Raw genomic sequence first — 23,189 nt, 5'->3', positions numbered from 1 at the left:
TAAAATGGAATGATCCCATAACACTGTGGGATTAGAGAGGTTAGATTAGCGATTAAAGGACAAGACGATGCAAACTGCAGTGAATGAAATTGCTCAGATCTGTCTCAGCACTGAAGTTAGATATATTAGCACTTGTTTTGTGATTGTTTTAGGGTTATTTAACTTACTCAGTAACCTTGATTGATAGACACATATCACAAAGCAATAGGAAGAGTAATGGTTTAGAAGGCCTAGATAAATCAAGTAAGTAAAAAAATTGTTTGCAAATAGATTAACATGGAGAATGTAGATAACTAAAAATGTGGAGAAATAATAGCTGAGAAATCACGAGAGAGAGACTCAGTTGTAAATGTAAATGTATGGGCCAGTACCACAACCCTCAAAATTCATCATGTGATTTACCACAGCGTTTAAAAGCAAGCCCACTTTTTTCACACACAGCAACGTGTGCACAGTACTTACAATGCTTGGACAAAAATGACTTGCATGCAAACTTTTACAAATTTGGTCCACTGTGACCAAACTTTATTGCCCATTTCATGGAACTGTGACAAAAGTCTAGGAATCAAACAACATGGGGATCACAGAGGCTATTATGTTTATTGTGCTGAACAGACTGTGATAATCCATTAAAGAAACATTTTCAACAAGCAAGCGATTCAAAGTACAATCAAAGACAGCAACTCTATACGAAGAATAAAGCAAAAAAGTTAGAAGACACTCAAGGAGAAAGTAAACTGTAGTTAAACATCTTGAAACTTTTCTCCTGCAAACTTACTCAACTTGCAGAAATAACAGAAAAGTTAAATGTCCAGTCTTATTTAGCAGTGACCAATGACAGCAAAGAACAGTCGTATAAAATTTATCTCCCACAAAAATAAACTATATATATAAAAAATTTTATGATGTTCTCACTGTTTCAATGGCCGCATGCATTTTTTCAGTCTGAAAAATGAGGTAAAGTAGGCCCTAAGAGGTAGTAATGTGTTTTGATTGTACTACAACATATAGAAAATATATGATTAACTTCATCAGAGCTGTAAATCTCTCAGAGCTTGCAGTCTGACCTACATTAATCCACTATGTTTCATCCCTTGAATATTGTGGTTAAAAAACCCAAAACCTAAACAAAAAATAAAAACAGCCCTCCCAAATAACGTCCCCCCAACCTTCTGTTAATTATTCAATTGTTAAAGCCTGATTCAATGTCCTTTTGAAGTCAACCGAAGTTCTCCTGTTGACTTCACTGGATATTGGATTTGGCCCCTAAAATACGAGTATTTCCAACTTAGTTGATTTGAACATGACTAATTTTAATACTCTGATCAGCTCTTTCTCAGCAAATCTCAGCAATGAGCCCTCTGCTGTCTTTTTGAAGAGGTCCATTTTTCTTGATAATTACCTCTTTGGAGAAGCCACTAAGTAGTTATCTTTAGTTGCATTTGGCTCAGTACTAAAGCCATACTGATAGAAGACTTCCTGAGAAACTACCCCTGGCCCAGTTAATAATACAATGGTACAAAGTAGAAGTACTGACTAGGAGAGAAAGAAAGAAAGAAGGAAAAAGAAAACAGAGGAAGGAATAAAAATTTCTACATAAGAAGCATTTAAAATAAATCTGGTTGAAACATATTACAAAATCACATTTGTGTAAAATACATGAAAATACTTGTCAAGCATTTTCTTACAATCTACTAATTTTTTTAAAAAAACACTTATTTGTGATTGCATTATGCAAAAGCTGAGCTTGTTGCTTCCCACCTACAAAGCTTCAAGTTTCTTTGAAGCGGTTTTTTTTTAATACGAAAGTAATTTAAAATGTGTTCATTTCCAACAGTTCTTTTACAAAAATAGTTTTGAATGAGGGATTAGTTGCAGTCCTAACTGTTTAAAATGTCTCAAATGCTTGAAAGTAACAAGTTCAATCCATTTAAAGTCTGGAGGTAGGTCTTTGTCAATTGATTAGTCCATTTCTTTAAACATTTCATTTGAGGTACAAACTTGGACAGTAATATTTAAATGTCATGTAGTGTCACTGAAGAAAATCATCCTTACAAACCTACGAGCAATTCAGTACAAAAATATATTCAAGTTAACAGTACATTACACAGAAGTCTAGCAGAGAATAGGAATAAGTATATTAAAAAGGAGGAAAAAGATGTAGTCATGCTGAAACACATTAAAGATATTGCTCTTAATTGCAATTAAGTATTGAAGTTAGAAATAAAGGGAAAATGCAGATATTTATGATTATCTACCCAATAATATTTTCCTGCATTGTATGTGTATAGCAGCATGTATTTATTAGGCTGTTGACTTAATTGTAAAAATCAGAGGTAGTATTGAATAGTGGGGTAATATTGCATCTGTTGCTAAAAGTGCTGTTTTGAGTGAAAACATGGAGAAATGTCACTGGGGTTAAAACTGCCCAGTGAACCATCCTATGTCAAAGTATATTACTTAAAGTAATATATAAACTCACTTGAGGTACATGGTGTTGGTTCTTACATCAAGACTGATGAGTGATGAGAAGAGATTCATTCCCTTTGATAGACTGATATATGGTAGGTGGAATTAGCTAAAGCTAAACCAATACCTGGGTTATTTTTGATTTGTTCAGGTAAGTTCACAATTCATTTGAGGTACCTTTCTATTACTTGTTTTAAACACTTTAGTTAATAAAACTATGTCTTTACATGGCTTAAGAATATATTGGTGTCAGTCACCTCTATTTTCTAAACAATATCTGGCTCTGTGGAAAGCCAACTCTACCTGAATTCCTACTTTCCTGAAGATGAGGGCTGGGAATTTTGTTTAGTATTAGTACTGTTTCTGACGATATGTTTGTATTTGTATATATACAACATATCTTTGTCTTTCTTCCCTTTTGCAAAATGAAAGTACCTTTTTCTTGTTGATTTTTTCATTTGCTTATCAGCTGAATTAAGTGAAATATCAGCTTTTAATTTTTCCTGAAATAACAGTAAGTCTAAAAAAATCAAGTACAAGTCTACAAGAAGGTTATAAAAAGAGTAGTATCTATCCCTTATCTTTGGTGTCCTAAACAGGGAGGTTACTAAGCTAGGGAGTGGGTCCTTGGAGGTGATGTAAGGCCTAATGTGTTACACACAAAACCTTTCCTATTCCAATGCCCATTATAATTAATATTTTACAAGTTTCTTGTTTGTATGCAGTGCAGTGAATGACTTAACCTGATTCAAAGCTCTTCTTGACCCATACACCCTTACTTAGCAGCTCAAACAAACTATTAGTAGGTTAAGAAAAAAGAAAACAGTAATTAAAAGTTGCATCATTAATCTGTGTCCCCTTGTGTTACAGCAGTTTTTCACTAAACCTGGGAATGTGAAGGGATTACAAAGGTGATTAATAAAGTCCTTTTTAAGGTTATGTGATTTCCATCCCCCTCCCCCCTCCCCCCAGGCAAAAGTGGAAAGACCATGGCAATAGAAAATAAGTGGTCAAGGCAGCGTCTTCTCCCTTCAAAAGACCCAACTGCTGATGAGGTAGAAATTGAATGGTGTGGTTTTCTAGTCTTCCTCTGCAGATTCTTGTGAGGATGTCTCTTCAGTTTCTTCAGTCTCTTCCTAGAATGAACAAATAAAATATACAATTATCCCTGTTGCTATGCCTTTCAGATATAAAAGCAGATAATGTTGGCACCAAGGACCTTCTTTCAAAGAGTAATTACTTCCCAACACTCTTTACAACCTCTACATTATTCCAAGAGTCCAGGGGAGTGCCTTTCTTTTCAGGAGGGAGGCAAGTTTCTCCAGGGTCCAACTAGATCTGTGCAGACTGAGAATCTGACCTCTCACCACCAAAAAGGGACAAAAAAAGAAACAAGAGCTCTGGGACCTTGTTCCTCCATCCCTTTTTAAAGGGAAAAGGGGGCCGCTGATCACATCAATTCATTTTTGGCTCTCTCTCCAAGTTGCCTTCCAGTTTTCCCACTTTTAATCCCATGTTGATATTATGTCAAACTGGAAGAGGAGAAACTAAATAAAAATGCAGAAAATGGAAGGGGTTTTGAATTTGAACTCCACAGTAATTATTTGTTGTATTGTGTTTTAAAATGTATTGATTATAGCCTCACGTTTCTCATGACAAAGGCAAGTCAGCTAGGTGTGAAACAGGAAAGAGCAGCATCTCCTCTAAAACTAGAACCACCTCTTGTTTCAGATAATCTCTAAAAAGAAAGACAAGGAGGAAAATCTTCTTGGCTGAAAGTTGCTACTTCCAACTTTTTTAATAAGGTGCAATTTCTTTCCTCTAACTTGACGTTTTTAAAAGATCAAGAAGAGAATTTGAGTGGATTTTTCTCAGCTGCTGTGTAAAAAAAAGATATGTTAAATCATTTGGCCTTAGTACTAAAATGTGCATGTAAAAATGCCACTGTGTTGAGATGCAGTATCTGAAAAGTAGACTAGCTCCGCACAGGAAATTTGACATAAACTCAGACAGAGTCCCCGCTTCACATGACCTGCCCTTTACTACTCTATCCCCTGGCTTTGACGTTTGCCTTTAGCAGGCCAGTTCTGTCTGCAATCTTCCTGATGCTGCTTATTTAACAAATGTGCAGTACCTTTCAGGACATGGGTGGTAAAACTGGAGACAATAAACATCTTTGATAAAAGGGCTGTTAGTGAGAAGTTGATTTTTATCAAATGCTGCATATCATCTTGTACGACAGCATATGAAAAAGATCTAGAAAGAATAGGTAAACATTTACCCCTACAGCAAACTGAAACCTTTTAAGAATGACCAGCTTAAAACAGCTTATAACAGTCTTCATACTTTAATAGATTTGATTTTCCACATGGCTTCATTTTGTCTGGGTGGCTAACTGACACAATTTATAACTCTCTTCCTTTCCCAGGCTGCTACAGTACACTATTCAGTAAGGCATGCCTTAAAGCTTGCCTGCGTTATATGACCAAACTTCCATTCATTAGTGTTTGAAACACCTCAGCTGTGAAGGGCTCCTAAATGCTACCATGTGTGACAGTTTTGCACCAGCGCGGCATCGAGAAAAAAAACCCACTAGGCTTTAATCACAGGCCACTGCTTACTGCAATCTATTGTCAAAAGTTTTCAAACATCCAAAAAAAAAAAAAAAAAGGCTGGAAAAAAGCTTTAAATCTAGGGAATAAACATAAGTACAAATGAATAGATGACAGCTTAAAAAATATAACCACAGCAGCATCTAGCCATGAGATTTCACACTGGTTTTGTTTAGTCTGCTCTCGGTTATGTAGGAAATGTGGAAAGCATGAAGCGACCCCCTTCATGCCCATCCTCAGTTAAACCATGGGCCTCAAATATTTAAGCCAATAGGTTTATACCTCTTGACTAGGAAACAGGCCATGACCCTAGGATACCCTCTGGAGGACCAGCCACAAAGAAAGATGTAGCACGATCAAAGCCATGGGCAAACAAAAGTGAGCAAAGTCAAGTGTCAACTGCCCTCTGACCTTGCCTTTTCAATTAATATTTAAATTCCAGAAAGGCATCAAGCTATCATGCAGATCCACAATTTTCTTCCTCACAATAACTCACATCCAGTTGTAATAGGGACTATATTTAAATGATTGCTACGAAAATAATCATAGAATTGCAAATGCTTAGGTGAATTTTACTTCATCTCACACAGCCTTCAGGGAACTGAATCTTTTTAATGCTTTATCAAATCACATTAATATACAATGCCTTTTTTCCCAGCTCATCCTCCCAGCCACACAGAAGGACACTAGTGGCTGTTGCAACATTTCTGGCTAGGAGAAAACAGGCATTTGAAGATATCTAATGAACAGACATTTGGGCGGCATGAACCTAGTGCCAGAAGTTGTGTAAAACAGATTATTTTGAACCTTTGCACATTCCCAGCTCATCAAGATCTACGAAGAGCAACTGCTTTGCTCAATGCCACAGTGACTATTCAGCTAAAAATGATGACCTTAGGTTCTGTTTTCTTTACTTAAAATAACAGTCATAGGTATGCTTTTTTAAATACTATTTTCCATTGACTTTGAAGTTGTTTCAGCTTTGACATTTAATTAGCGATGACATAAAGATCAGCCATGAAATCTTTTTTTAAAAGCACAGGTAAGGGACAGTAGTCAGTTTCTTGACTTTTCTAGAATGCCATTCTACATAGCCCACAGTCAAGCTACTTTACCATTTGCATCATTTTATTGACTAGTTGGGAATATATTGTAAGCTTAGGAAGGGGGACCCAAGGTGGAAGCTACTAGAGAATGTGTTTATGGAAGCAAATGTTTCAGGGACAGATTAAGAGACTTTATCATGGGGAAAGGCATATTTTGTCCTACTATTTCTAACTCTTGTGCTTTTGCCATTATTGCTTAATTGTTGAGGTTAGCAAAGCTGCATTCCTAAATTTGCTTTGATCTCAAAGAAGAGTCTTTTGTGAAGCATGGCAAAAATGGGAAAGCTGTTGGACTTCGGAGGGGAGCAAAATGAATTGCAGAATGAAAGCCATCTTTTGTCAAGCCATTCCTTCTTGGCAAACTGAAGAATAAAACACTTAGTCAGAAGTTAGTGTTGAAAAGTGATGTTTGTAAAGAGCATAATCAGTAATTTCCATATTTTCTCACATACTAAATACATAAGACATGCACTTTGTTTTTGGAAGACAGAAGGTAGGAAAAAAAGATTTTTTCAGAGTCATGGCTGATTGTGTGACAGAGTAAGTCCTTCCAGAAATGTAAGAGTGATCAGAAAGCCTGGCATCCCAAGAACCAGTGTGAATGAGGCAGCAGGAACTTCCTGGTGTGGCATGACAGCAGTACAGCTAGTCCCCAGACCCTTGCAAGAGCAGCAGCAAGACTTACTTCTTTACTGTAAGTAAGTCTTTATATAAAATTCCCATAAATAATACAGTGTTGCTTCCACACCACAAGCCTCATCAAGATACAACATACTGCATATGCTGTTGCTTGCTCACTCTTAGCCAGCTCAGTGGCTCTTAAGCCCAAAGCTAGTGCCTCACCAGCAGCGGTGAGGAGGTTAACACTGGATTCCACCCCCGCTGTTTTCTGCTCCAGGGAGAAGCAACAACTATTTTGGCAGCTATTTAAATACAGTGTCTACATGCTTCTTTTCATCCCTCTTCCTATTCCAGCAAAGAAAAATCAGCTGAAGAGATGCACCCCAATTTTGGAGGGCTGAAAAGCTGCACATGGCATGTGAGTAAATATAGTATTACTTACTGGCTTACTTAATCACTGCTGATATGCTTGATATGTCTTGACATGACTGCTACTCTGGGAAACCCAAAAGTAGGTTCATAATAAAGCATCACTTCAGTGAAGAAAGCGCTTTTACTGAAGTAACTAAGCAGTTTGTACCCCATGAAAAAAGTTAGTTTTCAGCTGAGATTTGAAAGGAGAATGGGCAGATGAGGCAGAGACTAGAATTTCAAAGAGCTAAAACTGACAGATATGGCTAAAAAATTAGTGTTCTAAAACAGTGGTTTTCAACAGGGGTGCACTAATAGGGATTTTTTGGGCCGATACCGATGGCCAATTTTTAATGAGCCATATTGGCTGATACCAATCTGATTGCCAATATGCAGCTGGGCAGCTTGGAGACCAGTGTCCAGCTGGTAAGTCTGTTGGGGGGGGCAGATCAAGGCCCCTGCAGTGAGGGAGGGAGTGGGGCTGGGGCAGGTGCTGCACATCCAGGGCAGGGCATGGGGTGGAACTGTGAGCGGCTCATCTGGAGGGTGTGGGGCGGGGGGGGAGGGGGGGGGAAAGATCTGCACGCGGGACAATGGTGAGCTGCTGCTGTGAGCTGGGGCCAGCACCAGGCTCTTCTGGGGCTGGGGAGGGGAGTTGGGTCAGGGATGCATTCAGGGCAGCGGTGGCACTGGGAGAGGAGGTGCAGGGGGAGGGGGGCTCCCAAAATTTGCTGTAGCTCTTTCCCAGTGCCGCTGCTGCCAGACCTGTGCACAGCCTGGCTCAGCCCCCAGCCGGGCAAAGCCTGACACTGTCCCCAGCCCCAGCCCACAGCTGCAGCCTACCCTCACCCTGCATGCAGATTGGGGGCATATACCCCCCCATGCCCTTCCAGGGTGTGCACAGTGGCAGGAGCTGCCACCTCCTCCCTGTGCCCCCTGGATGAGCCACTTGCAGCTCCATCCTGTGCCCTGCCCTGGCAAGAAACCACTTTTCATAGATGAGGCTATGAACTGCACTTCATCAACCTCCTAGGTACACAAATTCATGGACTCAATATAGACATTGGAATTCTGACACCCTACAACATGCTAGACATCTGACTCCCCAGGTACCTCTCTATTTTTACCTGCTACATCCCCCCTTCCCCATACCCAACCCCAGCCTGTCCCTTACCCCCTGATGCCTCCATTTCCATTTTCACTGACTGATTTTCTTGCTGCATTGCATGCTAGCCTCTGGCTTCTTTACTATTCCTTCCATCCAGGAACAGCACACACACACCAACTGCAGGTTTTCCCCAGCCAGGACTGTGTGTGTGTATGTGGTGGCTGGAAGTTATGGTGCCTCCTACCAGGAGTTTCACCAGGGAGATCCTTGGTCCTGGCATTTGCTGGGGCTGCCGCGCTGCCAGCAGTCCCACCTCCCAAGTCTGGCAGAGTGCATTTTTAGTGGTCATGCCCAGGACCTGGGGCCTCCTCCTTCCCCATAGTCCCAGCTCATACCTCCAAGTTCATCCTGGCATCGGAGTTCAGCAGGGACATGTTCTTCCCTTGCTCGCTGGCTGGTGATGAGTGCCACCTCCAGCTCTGAGAGTGGGGCATTAAATGGTTCGGAAACCAGAAACCAAAAGGAAATAGGTGCGGACAGAGTGAAGAGGATGGCACTCACTCTGTCTGAACCTGGAGCTTGGGGAACCCCAGCAGCAGGAGGTTCACCTTGAGGAACATCAGTTGCTCCACCAAACCAGGATCCAAGGAGGTGCAGTGGGGCATCACTACATCACCAGCAATGTTGAACACCCTCTCGCTTGGAACACTGGTCTGTGGACAGGACAGGTGTTCCCAGGCAACTGTGGCTACATCTGGCTGTGACTTACGCAGTAGGCCAAGGGGTTGCACAGCAGAGGCTCCACATCCTCCGTGAGATAGACAGCCACCAAGGCCTGAGCATTACCTGCCTGATGGTGGGGTCTGGTACCTCTGGACTTCACCATGGAAGCCATGCCCTTGGCCCATACTGGCAGCATCTGTGGTGGAGGAGGAAACTGGCTGGCAGATGGTATGCTACTATAGTATGAAGTTTAGCAGAGATTGCAAAACCTACCCAAGAAGCTGGGTAAACACTCATGAACTCAGTCTGTGCTGAACTCCATGCTTTCACAGTTTAACGCTGTGGAATTCTGACACACTACAACTTGCTGGACATCTGACTCCCCAGGTACCACTTTTACCTGCTACACTCCCTTCTCCCCTACCCTCCCTCCCTCCATTTAATGTTTAATAGAGTTTAATGCTAGCTTTCAGCAGCAGCCAGGCTTTCATCTTTAGTTAAGCAGGGAGGTGGTTGGGGGAAAGTGTGTGTGTGTGGGGGAGTTGTCATCTGAAGATTAGGCTGTGTCCTTGCTGTATGCAAAATAACTTTGTAAAAATCTTTCCCCCACTCCCTTTCATTCTCCCTTTCAAAAACAAGATGTGTATTAGATTTTGGGGCATACATAAAAATATGGTATGCTAGAATATCAATAAGAACCACTGACTAATTCAACCAACTTCTGTATTTACAGGAATGTCTTTTCCAAATGAAGGTAAGTGATTTTTCTATTCTGTTTGACACAGGTGAGGCCTGGAGTACTATATCCAGTCTTGGGCCACATGGTTGTTTGATGGCTATAAGGGACAGGACTAAAAGCAATGGCTTCCAGCTGGAGCACAGGAAATTAAGGGTGGAGAATCGGAAGAACCTTCTGACTATGAGTATGGTCAAGCATTATGGTCACTTGGCTAGACAAAGCTTTGGTTGGGATGATCTAATTGGGGATGGTCCTGCTTTGAGCAGGTGGTTGTACTAGATGACTTCCTGAGGTCCCTGCCAACCCTAACTTTATATGGTTGGACAGACTACTTAGAGAAGTTGTGGAACTTCCATCCCTGGAAATTTTCAAGAATAGGTTGGATAGATACTTGGCTGGAATGGTTTAGTCAGAGACAGTCCTGCCATGAGCAGGAGGCTGGATAATGAAGTCACTTCCAGCCCTACTTCACTAGGATCTTAATAAAACACAGGAATAGAAACATCTAGAGTAGGGTATGAACATCTGTCATATCTGAGGTCCCAGGCCTTTTTAAACACATGGCTGTTTGTTGTTCTTAGTTCTCTTCCTTCTGCAGTGTCTTGTTCACCTGCAGGCTCCATTTCTTGCTTCTTGTGTTTGTCTCTGCAAATAACTGGGTGATCCTTATGATCTTGTATAAGTACTGTCCATAGCTTTTGTGAGAGGCAGGGGGATATCCTAAAGCACCAATGAACCTGTGTACAGCTTGGCTGCCTTTCTTCTTTACCTCTTTTAGGACTCACCCTGGAAGTTTGTTTTAACACAAAACTTTGGTGCTTCTGGAATAACTGTTCATTTGAATCCTGTATTCCTTCCCATTTGCAAAAAACAACAGTTTGGAATGTTTATCATAGTATGGTATTTCTTGTGCTCTAGTGTCGTGGGGTAAAGTTATTTTATAGACACTTCAAGATTAATTGGCTTTGTCTCAAAAAGCTTGTTAGATTTTGGAACTTGAGTTTTTCACCTTCTGCCCATACATTTCTGAACTGTCAATCTGAAGAAAAATTTGAAAGAATTACTGAAATATTCTAGCAGTGCTAAGTCTTCATCCCTTGAATATGCCATGGCTTTTGTTTTAAATCATCTTATTTGCTATTTGCATATATTTTTCTGACTGTGCATCAGAAAAGTCTTAGAGGATGTGCTTGAAGTGATATGTCAAAGAAAAGTGCTGACATGAACAGCTTACACACTGTAGACCTTTGTCTCTTGTTAACTCATCTGGAATTCCATGGTGTGCAAAATCATATTGTAGCAGGAATCACAAAGGCCTGTGGCTCCTGTTACATCTGTAGAGGGGAAGTGTAGTAGCTTCAGTGTGCACCCATTTAAAAATCAGGTAAAATGTATTTTTTAAATGCTTAACACAATAAAGTTACTGTAGAATACTGCCTCTTATGGTGTTAATAAATAATCAAATTAGCATACCCAGAAACATACCAAAGGTAGGGAGAGCCTGAGGGAAATGTCTATGGCTGATCTAAGGTGACTATATATCACATAATTTCCTTGATTTGGCATACATGGAGAGTACCTTGCTTCTTGGGAGTAATTCTGGGGTGAGCACAGAAGGGGTGAAGAGAAGACCAAGGGCTTTTGTCTATACCAAGACAATGGTATGTCAAAGTGAACAAAAGAGACACAGAGTTTTTAAATATTTAAGTTTTTTTTAAAGTAGAAAGACATTCTATTTTGCCTTGTGATATGGCCCAAATCATGCTAAGATATCAAAATGCCTTACTCAGCCACATTTTTACCCTTCCTGACAGTTGCACCAGCTCAGAAGTGATTCACAACTGCCCTAGAACATTTTAGAATTAGGAAACCCTTTGTTATTCAAGGCACCCTTCGGAAAATGCAAGCTCTTAGTTTTCATTCGTTTTTCGATGATAAATAAAATAATAGAGCAATTTTTCTGTTGCCAGGAACTTAGAAGGTCAGAATGTTTCCAGCACTTTGGATTCTTATTTTAAATCTCTGAGTTTATTTTATGAATCATGTTTGCACACCTAACAGTGCTTTGACACACCACTGTCTTGGTAAAGACAAAAGCCCTTAGTCTTCTCTTCACCCCTTCTGTGCTCACCCCAGAATTACTCCCAACATTATGTGGCACCCCAGGGCACCCTTGACAGAATTTCAAGGCACCCTTGTTGAGAATTACTGCTTAAGGGCATAGACTCATAGAAAAGTAGGGCTGGAACAGATCTCAGGAGATCATTTAGTTCAGTGGTGCCCAAACTTACAGCCCTACAGACCAGATGAATGGTGCAGGATCAGTATGTGGGGTCAGTGTAATCCAGAGTGCCAGATCAGGCTGCACCCTGGCCTGACCCTTCATGCCTGGATCCGGCCTCACACGTCAACTTGACCCCATGTGCCCAAATCCATTTACTTGCCACCCTGACTCTGCACTCCCAGATCCAACTCCGGAATGAACCTGCCCACTGATTCATGCCCATGCCAATGTGACCTAACACACTGGACCCCATTATCTGGGCCACATGGCTCCCCACAGGCTACATGACACAGCTCTGTGGGTCAGATCTGGCCCCATGGCTGGAGTTTGAGTGCCGCTGATCTAATTCAACCCCTAATCATACCTATCTAAACTACCAAAGAGGCAACCAGATCAGGCGAGAGTGAAATAAAATGGTAAAGAAAATAAGGAACTATTCCTACTGGTTCATGGTTGAGTCAAGAGTGTGACCTTATACAACCTAGTGGTAGACCAGCAAACTCCAAGCATCTTTGTTTTTGAGACTTTAAACATTTTGAGGCAGGGACTATAATTTACATTTGCAAACTGCACAGTGAAATGGGGCCCAGACCCATGGCTCCTGAGTGAAAGAGCAATATAATAGCAACAACTGTAACAGAAGAAGAAATTCTTGGATGAGAAAGGCAAAATTCTGTTACCCTTTGTGCAGCTTTCCAGGTGTGTAAATTGCCTTTTTGGCACTTAGGTACAGACTGCAATTCTACTGATCCTGCAGCATGGATACATAAGCATGCACACAAAAAGCTACATGTGAATACACCTGAGTATAAATCCCAGAAGAAGCTAGGAAGAAGAACATTTTCTTGTGTTTTAGCTCCAAGAGCTGAGTGGTTAAGGCACTCAGAGAGAAAGCAAGAGACACAAGTTGTATCCCCCTGCCCCCTTTGCACACAGTGAATTTGAACTTCAGACTCTCCCACATGCCAGCATAATACCTTAAACATCGTGTTATGGAACAGATTTCATGCAGACCCTACTCTAGCATTTTTTTGGAAGCTGAGTCACCACTTTGCGTTTAACAGCCGCTGGATAAAAATGGGTGGATAACAGTGGGGAAGTTTCTGTCCCATTGGGTAGGAGTCAAAGTTAGAACCCAGGGCATGCTCCCTGCCAGAACAGCAACCATCTCCCCACCTCCTATGCTTCCTTCTCTTCCTTTTGGTCCCATACATTTCCCTCTCTTGGCTGTCCAGGGCACCAGCTTCAAAAGGAGAGCTGGAGAAAGAATGGGCTAATGCCTAACCCAGGAGTGAGCTAATGCCTAACTCAGGGGTAGGCAATTATTTGGACTGGAGGACCACTTAGGGAGGCTTGGTGAGCTGTAGCAGGCTGGGTCAGCTACCCTTCCTCAGCCACAACAGCTCACCAAAACTCCCTAAGTGGTCTGGGGGTGTTGGATGGAGAAGGTGGGTGGGGTCTCCACTGGCAGGGTGTGTTTGGCCAGGCACATGGGATGGGGTTGCGGGTGGGCTGGAAGTGGCATTCAGGAGTGGGATGGGTGGGTGGGATTGGAGCTGGGATTTTGGGGGTGGGGCTAGGGCAGATCCATTCCCTGCATGGCCCTCTTCTGACACCACCCTGTGATTTCAGCCCTGGTCCCAGCCACCCTGTTCTTGGACAACACTCCCTGCCCTCCCACAGCCCCCTATGCACCCAGCTGAGTGCTCCCTGCCCACAGAGGTCCCAGACCGGTCTCCAAGGAGATGCCACCCACCCACTGCATTTGGTGTCCCCAGCAGTGCGTGCAGGGCTGGCAGGCCAGGGTGCCTGGGCAGTGGGACCAAGGGTGGTGCCAACATTAGTGGCAACAGCCTGAAGGATCTGCTGCTGCTGGGAAGCAGAGTCCAGCCACTGAACTGCCACAGCCTCACCGCCTGCTTGTAGGTGTTGACATCAGCTGCATGCACCACAGCCCAGGCTGCCTCCTGTGCCTGGGCCAGGCAGGGCGAAGGGACCCACTGTGGGCCAGATAAAATCCTTTGGTGGGCTGTGCCCACCCCTGGTCTAACCGATGGCTTGGCTATTACACCACTGTCCTAAGAAACTGAAGAGAGGCAGTTTCAAGTCTCCTATGAGCAAGTGGGGCCTAGAACCCAGGGACTTAGGGTTAGGCCTCTTTCAGTGTTAGTTGTGGGGTTTTGTCTGGCTATATTATGACTTCCATGTCCACAATGGATGCCAATGTGTATATCTGCTGACCACTGTGTAGCTGATTGCACCCAGTCAATATAAATGCACATGTCCTCACTGCAGAGGATGGCAAACTGTGCAGAAGTGCCAACAATGTGTGAATGGAAAGCATGAATGACTGGTGCTTCCCACAACTGGGGGGGGCACCATGGTGGTGAACAGTGGGCGAAGACCACCCACCGCTGGCAGTGGCGAGTGAGGACTGCCCGCAGCTGCTACCGGTGATGTCGGCAGTGGGGGGAGGGGATTAGGTGCAGGTGGCAACCGCCCACAGAAGCTGGCAGTGGCTTCAGCACACGGCCAATCTCAGGGGGGACACATGCCCCCCCCCCCATGCCATCCCTACGTGTTGCCTCTTACTGGAAGTGGGTTTTACTCTAAGGCCAGGGACCTTTCAGAAAGCAACACTGATGGGCACCTCTAAAATACTAAGAAAGGTGATGATATCCTCAATTCACTTGGTCCAGATTCGACATGTATATGTGAGATGAATAAATATTATCATCACCACTCAGCCCCGCCTTTACCAATTATGTCATAGTGTTTAGGTATATGCAGTACACTGACAAGCTGCAGGTCTCAGCATAGAGTTTTGTCCTTTGTAGTAATGAAGACTGAAAGGTTCAGAATCATTGAATCAAAGGAAGTTAGGATAGGAAGAGACCTCAGGAGGTCATCTAGTCCAATCCCCTGCTCAAAGCAGGACCATCCCCAACTAGATTATTCCAGCCAATGCTGTCTAGCCAGGTTTTAAAAACCTCTAAGGATGGAGATTCCATCACTTCGCTATGTAACTTGTTCCAGTGTTTTACCACCCTCCTAGTGAGCAAGTTTTTCCTAATATCCAACCTAAACTTCCCTTGCTGTTACTTGAAATCACTGCTCCTTGTTCTGTCATCTGCCACCACTGAGAACAGTCCAGCTCCATCCTCTTTTGAACCAACCTGCAGGTAGTGGAAGGCTGCTATTAAGTCCCCTCTCAGTCTCCCCTTCTCTAGACTAAATAAGCCCAGTTCCCTCAGCCTTTCCTCATAAGTCATGTCACCCAGCTCCCAAACCATTTTTGTTGCCTGCTGCTGGGGCTCTCTCCAATTTGTCCACATCCTTTCTGCAGTGGGGGCCCCAAAACTGAACACAGTACTCCAGATATGGCCACACCAATGCTGAATAGAGGGGAAGAATGACTTCTCTTGAACTACTGGCCACCCACCTGTGCAGTATGCTATTAGCCTTCTTGACAACAAGGGAACACCGCTGGCTCATGTTCAGCTTACTGTCCACTGCAACCCCAACATTCTTCTGCAGAGCTGCTGCCAAGCCAGTCAGCCCCAGCTTGTACTGGTGCATGGGATTGTTCTTTCCTAAGTGCAGGACTTCTCACTTGTCCTTGTTGAACCCCATGAGAGAAATGTTCCTTCCCACATAGATAGAAATGACATCATTCAAATTTCCCCTGAAAAATCCATGTGTGAAACAGCCCAGGTATCTGTACATCAGTAAAGTCAGTTGTACAGTGAAATCTGCTTTTTAGAAGGGGTGAGATGCAACATTATAATAAAGGGGGCAATGTGGTAGTCCACAGTGAAGATAATTGCTGAAAACCCAGCCTTCTATCTTAGAACCTTCTTCTATCCTGCCAGTGAGTGGACGAGGTAGACAGCATGAAACATGCATCGCGGAGACCAACTGGCGGCTACAGGAATGGTGCTTTGAGGAGGGCTTTGGCTTCCTCAGCCATGACCGGCACATCACAACAAGACACATGCTGGGATGGGACGGGCTCCACCTTTCCCCTAAAGGTAAGCATGTGTTCTCTTCTAGGTTGGCAGACCTCCTCCGGTGGGCTTTAGACTAGGCTCATCGGGGGAAGGGAAAGATGAGGGTGGAGAAAACATCAGACTGCCAGACCAAACAGCACCCACAACTACAGCCCAGCCCAGACCAATGAGCGAAGCGAATAAACAGGTAAGAGATGGGGGCCAGGGTAACGCTGGGACTAGGGGGTCAGTACACACACCCACAGGAGGCCTCAAATGCCTCTACACAAACGCTCGTAATATGGGCAACAAGCAGGAACTCACCCTCCTGCTGGCTGACACCAGCCCGGACATAGTGGGGATTACGGAAACGTGGTGGGACGCAACGCATGATTGGGCAGTGAATGTCAAGGGCTATAGGCTGTACAGGAGGGACAGGATAGGAAAGAGGGGTGGGGGCGTGGCGCTCTATATTAAGGAGGAATACACATCCTCGTTAATTAGCAAGGAGTCAGGGGAGGGGCACTCTGAAGTGCTTTGGGTTAGAGTACAAGGCAGTCGAAGGGAAAGGGACTTAACGGTGGGAGTCTACTACAGACCTCCCAACCAGGGAGAAGAGCTTGACCAGGAATTCTTGGGTCAGCTCACAGAGGTAGTGAAGGCTAAGGATGTGGTAGTCATGGGGGACCTGAATATCCCGGACATCTGCTGGGAAGAACAGTCAGCCAGGTCTGAACGCTCACATAGGTTCTTGGCCAGAGTGCAGGACCTCCATCTAACCCAGGAGGTGCATAGCCCCACCAGGGGGGATGCCTTGTTGGACCTAGTGCTGGCCACGGGTGATGACCCGGTGAGGGGGCTGCGGGTGCTCGACCACCTGGGCGACAGCGATCATCGCCTGCTGGAATTCACCATCCAGCGCAAGGTGGCAAAGGCATGTAGTAAGGCAGCGGCCCTAGATTTTAGGAGGGCAGACTTCAACAAGCTAAGGAGGATAGTTGGAGAAGCACTGAGGTCCCGGAGGGGAGGGGAGCCAGGTGTCCAAGGAGAGTGGTCGCTCCTTAAGGTGACGATCCTCCAAGCCCAAAGGAAGGTATTCCCAACAAGGATCAAAGGGAGCAGGAGAGCACACAAGCCTCCGTGGCTCACCAAAAACATCCAGGAATGTCTTCTTGCTAAAAAGGAGGCTTACACCTAATGGAAAGAAGGAGTCATCACCGGGGAGGACTATTCTGTAGTTGCTCGGGGATGTAGGGGGGTAGTTAGGAGGGCCAATGCAGAGATGGAACTGGGACTAGCTTCCCAGATTAAGGACAATAAGAAGTCCTTTTTTAAATATGTAGGGGGGTAAAAAGAAGGTCCCGGGTAATGTGGGGCCCTTGCAGGACGACATGGGTAACTTGGTCGTCACACCAGATGGCAAAGCTAACATGTTTAACGATTTCTTTGCCTCCGTCTTCCTAAGTAGGGACCAGAACAGCCACCTCCCTGCTGGGCTCCCCTCGGGCCCCGGGGGAGGCATTTAGCGAGGATTTAGTTAGGGAGCTTCTGGAGGGGTTGGATGTATTCAAGTCAGCCGGTGCGGATGATCTCCACCCTAGAGTTCTAAAGGAACTGGCCGAGGTCATTGCAAGTCCCCTGGCACAACTTTACGAGCACTTGTGGTGCTCTGGTGAGGTACCGGAGGACTGGAAGAGGGCCAACGTGGTCCCCATCTTCAAAAAAGGCAAGAAGGAGGACCTGGGAAACTATAGGCCAGTTAGTCTTATCTCGATCCTAGGCAAGCTGTTCGAGAAAATTATGCTGGCACACATCCAGGAGGGGCCAGCAGGGGACTGCATGCTTAGGGGCAACCAACATGGGTTCATCAGTGGCAGGTCCTGTCAGACCAACCTGATGGCCTTTTACGAAGAGATCACCAGATCGTTAGATGCAGGGGTAGCAGTGGACATAGTCTTCCTGGACTTCCGGAAGGCTTTTGACACTGTCTCTCACCCTGTTCTCATTAAGAAACTGGGGGGCTGTGGTGTAGACACCCACACAGTCAAATGGGTCGCCAACTGGCTGGAGGGCCGCACCCAGAGGGTGGTAGTGGATGGGTCCTTCTCAACCTGGAAGGACGTGGGCAGTGGCGTTCTGCAGGGCTCGGTCCTCGGGCCCGCGCTGTTCAACATCTTCATCAGTGATTTGGATGAGGGGGTAAAAAGCACCCTGTTCAAATTTGCTGATGACACTAAGATGTGGGGGGATGTGGGCACACTGGAAGGAAGCAACAGACTACAATCGGACCTAGACAGGTTATAAGGGTGGGCAGACGAGAATAGCATGGGTTTCAACACAGACAAGTGCAAGGTGATGCACCTGGGGAGGAAGAACCGGCACCATACCTACAGGTTGGGGAACTCCCCTCTTGTCAGCACGGAGGCGGAAAAGGATCTTGGGGTCATCACTGACTCCAAGATGAACATGGGCCGGCAGTGTGGGGAGGCAGTTAGGAAGGCCAACTGCACCTTGTCATGCATCCACAGATGCATCTGGAGCAGGTCCAAGGAGGTGATCCTCCCCCTCTATGTGGCACTGGTCAGGCCGCAGCTGGAGTATTGCATCCAGTTCTGGGCGCCGCACTTCAAGAGGGATGTCGACAGCATGGAGAGGGTCCAGAGGAGGGCCACTCGTATGATCAGGGGACAACAGGGCAGGACCTATGAGGACAGGCTACGGGACCTGAACCTGTTCAGCCTCCACAAGAGAAGGCTGAGGGGGGATCTTGTGGCCTGTTATAAACTAGTCAGGGGGGATCAGCAGGCATTGGGGGAAGTCACTGTTCCCCCGAGCACCGCCAGGAGTGACCAGGAATAACGGTCACAAGCTGGCAGAGGGTAGGTTTAGGCCAGATATCAGGAGGCACTACTTCACAGTCAGGGCGGCTAGGGTCTGGAACCAGCTTCCAAGAGAAGTGGTGCAGGCTCCTACCCTGGGGGTGTTTAAGAGGAGGCTAGATGAACATCTTGCTGGGGTCGTTTGACCCCAGTACTCTTTCCTGCCATGGCAGGGGGTCGGACTAGATGATCTGCTCAGGTCCCTTCCGACCCTAGAAACTATGAAACCATGAGACCAAACTATAAAAAGATATATTTTCTTCTTATATTTTCTCAAAAGAAGGATTGCTGTTGCTTACTGGTAAACAATGCCCAAAGACTTTCAAATCCAATTCACTACCTCTTACAAATTGTTACTTTTCATTTATGGAAGAAGTGACTGCAGTGATTTTTGAAGTAACTAAATGTGTATGTGTGTGTGTGGTCATGTACACAAATACATCCACACACATATATACGTATATAACTCCCATTTGAAACACGGCTGAAGAATTTTGCCAAGCAACCAAGCTTATTTGAACTTCAAGAGCCTTGAAATAATAAGAATGAGATTAAAAAACTGTAGCCAACTGAGCCACACACACCTCATTAGGGCCTAGCTATGTGGGAAGGCCAAGCTGCAGCTTCCTGGTCAAGCATGCTTAGCCATTGGAAAGGGCCTTCAGGAAGGTGAGATAAAAGAAGCTTTCAAAGTGGAAGTGCACAGTGACATTTTTATGAGCACTAGTCATGAAGGCTTCTAAACACTGAACAGCTCAGTCATTTACATAACCTACTTCACAAAGAAAATGAAGGCTGCTACAAGGGGTGTAACAAGTACATTCTTTGTAGGGGGAAAGGTTGAGTTGGCGAACTCTGTTATTATTACTTTTTCTAAATCTTGATGGTTTTCTCTCTCTCTCTCTCTTTCACTCATGAATGAAAGAGTTTAACAAATACAGCTCTACCTTCCCCCAAGAATGCTGAGAAAAGTCCCTAGAATGAGAAACATATTTCTGAAAGATAGTTTAGCTGCGTCCTCTGATTTGGTTCAACAAAGTTCATGCAAGGCTCTGTGGTATAATTCAGCTAAATGATTTTTTTCCTTAAAAAAGCAACAACAAAACCCCCCAAACAACAACAACAAAACACTAAAGCTTAACAGATTTATAAAAATGCTTTAAAAATGTCTGAAGAGTTTAATCACAGATCTTACCACACAGACAGTGGTGAGGCTGTGTGCTGCCAGTAAAGCTGAGTATTTAACTTTGAGAGCTGAAGTTCTGGGTTTAATTTTCAGTTTCAGACTAAACAGCGGGTCTGCAGTGAAAGGCAGGGCGACGACTCCTGAGCAAAATAGTGTAATGGAAATGCTTTCTTTGCAAACTTTGCTGATTGTGTAACCATGGAGCACCTCTTTGTGCGGGCAAGAGAGCAAAATCAGAGAACTCTGTTGGTTTTAATAAGACTCCCCCTTCCCTCCCTGTTTTACTGCACAGAATTCTGCTGTTATTTTATTATGTAATGCTTCAGGTTAAAAATATATCCCTAATTTAAGCCATTTTGCCAATAAATCTACAAATACCCGGTAATCCAAAAGGGGTAGTTAGGTTTAAATACATACTCTTCTTGTCATCTTAATATGTTCAACTCCTAAAGGATTTAGAGTGATGCATTTAAAGATTTTTTTTAACTTCTTGAATATCTCTAAGCAGTCTGGTAGAAAAGGCAATAAAGTATGGTCCTCTTCAGCATGGTACAGGAACCAAGTTTTCAAGTTCCATCTGTTAAGCACTTCATGTTACCATGGGGCCAAGCCTCTTCTTTTTCTGGATAGCTTGATTTAAAAATGCATTGGAGCTATCTGATTTAATGGTTAGTGATTATTTCCTTTTGACTAAAGGAACTTTATGAGGGTTTCTTTTTTCAGCTGAACACATGTAAACCCTATAACCAAAAGAAAAGGTACCTAATAGAAACCTATGTATGCAACGTGTTTTCTTTTAGGAAGAAGAGAGACTTACTGCAATCAATACTTCAGTGTTCTATTTTTCTGTTCCTAAACCTTAAAAAAATATATAAATTATAGTTAATGCCTCACAGTAGATCACTCTTCTTGGGAGACTGTTGAAGTGATGGGGAGGCTGTCTAAAATACAGTTATATGCACCTTTGTTTTTCCGATTTAAGTATCCAGATTTTGCCTCAAAATAGCCCTGGGAAACGGCAAGGGGAAAAAACAACACATTCACTGCCCTGAATGTTGATCTCCTGGGTCCTAGAGTTCAGTGTTTCATTCTTCCAGACTCCGAGTATGGTTTCAATGGAGCTCTCATTTTTCTTCCCACTAATCCTGCCTGTGAGATCAGCAATTGGTAACTCTGTGTGGAATTAAACGCTAGGATGTGGGAAACCAGAGATCTATATTTGGGCAGAATGTGGGTGACATGTTATTTTTTTCATTTCTCTTTTTTTTCATGGCTATTGAGCGGCAGATAATCTCCAAAACCTGAGGTCAGAGATCAAAATAAATCAACACAACTCCTCCAGCAGTCTGCTATCCAAAATCTGTAGGGTTCAGGAATAATTTTTCATGCGCTTTTTCCCATTCAATTCATCAGATGCCAAGAGGCTCACAGGACAGGCAAAACAAGGGATATGATGGCAATATACAACTGTATTGAGATACAAACAGAAATAATTTTTAAAAACAGATTGTAAGCAGCATTATCATAAGCCCCTGTGTCATATTTTAAGAAGTGCTAGTTAACTAAATCAGAAGCCTAAATCACACTGCCTTTCAATTGGACCTAGGCTACTGAAACACTTAGGTACTTTTAAATTTTGCATTGTGTCTACAGCCACAAGAACATCATGGTAATAGTAATCACTGTGCTTATGAAAACTATGGTACTAGTGCTCTGTTCTAGCATCTGAGCCACCTGTCTGCACCTTCAACCCTTTCCACTTGGTTCTACAAGTAGGAATCTAGCTTCCTGCACTTCAGTTACATATATAAGATAGGGAAGATTGCATATTACTGTCATGGTGCCAGGAGTTCCCTCTTACCTGAACACTTGGTACCAGTATCAAGTGCCCGGATGACTGGCTGCCACACTAATTTCCTCTCCAGTACCCACATGATGTAGTAATACTTTGAAGTTAGCAATCAGCACTTAAATAGGGCATTCAAAATGATTTAAAAAACAGAACAAAACAAAACTATTTTAAAATGGTTCATCACTAATAGATAAAAATGATAAAATACTTTCATATTCCTTATTCTTATCTTGAAGCTGGTAGGATTTTTTGGCCTAGTCCAAACAGGGTTGATGATAGAGCTTCTGTTGGACTAGGATTGAGTATCTGACTGGTCAAAAAATATGTGGTCAGTTAACTGATCAAATATTGTCAAATATGTTAAGCATGTATTTATTAAAAGAGTAAAGAGAGAAACTTTGATCTCCAGCAGGTTAGATGCTTATGCTAATTACAAACATATTAGTTAACTATTATTGTGAAACAATGAAATACAATTTTAAAAAAATCTAATGATTCTTTACATCTATCAATGTTAGGGAAATGTAAATGTGAAGGACATTAAAGACTGAACAGCTCTTCTTTTCTTTGGCTTTTATCCCAAAACCCAGAGTCAGTCCAAACTGTTCAAAAAAAAAAAAAAGAAAAAAGAAGAAAAAAAAAGAAAAAGAAAAAAGAAAGAAACTAAACAGAAATAAAATGCACATAGGAATTATAAAAGACAAAAGTCAGCAATTAAAATTCAATTATGCTACATAATTCAATTGGCAGCAGGCCAACTCTTCAAAGACTTTGCTGCTTACATTTGGAGATGACAGCAGTTACACAAGAGAGCCAGTAGGAGTAACTTTTCTATGCTGCTGGTATCTCAGCACAGGCTGTGTCTACACAAGATGCTACTGCACAGTCATTACTGCACATTTATTTAGTAGTTGTATAAACAAGTACTAAATAAATGCACAGTAATCTGAGTTACTGCACAGTAGCACCAGCAAACACTTTTTTTCTGATGCTACGGTGTAGTAGCATCACGTTACAGTTTTTGCCATGCAACGTTACTGTGCAGTAATACTGGGTTACTGCGCAGTAAGTGTCTCATATAGATGCACCCCACAGAGTAGTTCCTGCAGCCTCATGTGATTTAATGTGGGGGAAGAGGGGTGGGGAAGGGGGCAGAGAAAGGATGGTGGAAGAACTCAGGGGATGCCTGCTGCTAAATGGAGCATATGTA

At 43.6% G+C, this 23,189-nt stretch overlaps 1 protein-coding gene across 8 annotated transcripts in view; it reads right to left on the bottom strand.

Moving 5' to 3' along the window:
* Window positions 1–581: 581 nt before the first annotated feature.
* Window positions 582–23,189, bottom strand: part of HMGA2 (high mobility group AT-hook 2) — a 184,915-nt gene continuing 162,307 nt past the window's right edge. For 5 of the 8 annotated variants that reach the window (XM_090042457.1, XM_090042458.1, XM_090042459.1 and 2 more), the window contains one exon: window positions 582–3,605. In XM_090042457.1, coding sequence (XP_089898583.1) covers window positions 3,350–3,605 — 256 coding nt within the window. In that variant the 3' untranslated portion in view covers window positions 582–3,349. The remainder of the gene's footprint in view (window positions 3,606–23,189) is intronic. The other 3 variants (XM_090042462.1, XM_090042463.1, XR_016441781.1) reach the window with 2 other exon arrangements.

The sequence above is a fragment of the Crocodylus siamensis genome, chromosome 4 (assembly GCF_052110815.1).
Source record: "Crocodylus siamensis isolate JL-2025a chromosome 4, ASM5211081v1, whole genome shotgun sequence".
NCBI classification, from domain to species: domain Eukaryota; kingdom Metazoa; phylum Chordata; order Crocodylia; family Crocodylidae; genus Crocodylus; species Crocodylus siamensis.
The sequence above is the reverse complement of the archived record's forward strand: the minus strand, read 5'-3'. Positions and strand labels throughout refer to the sequence as shown.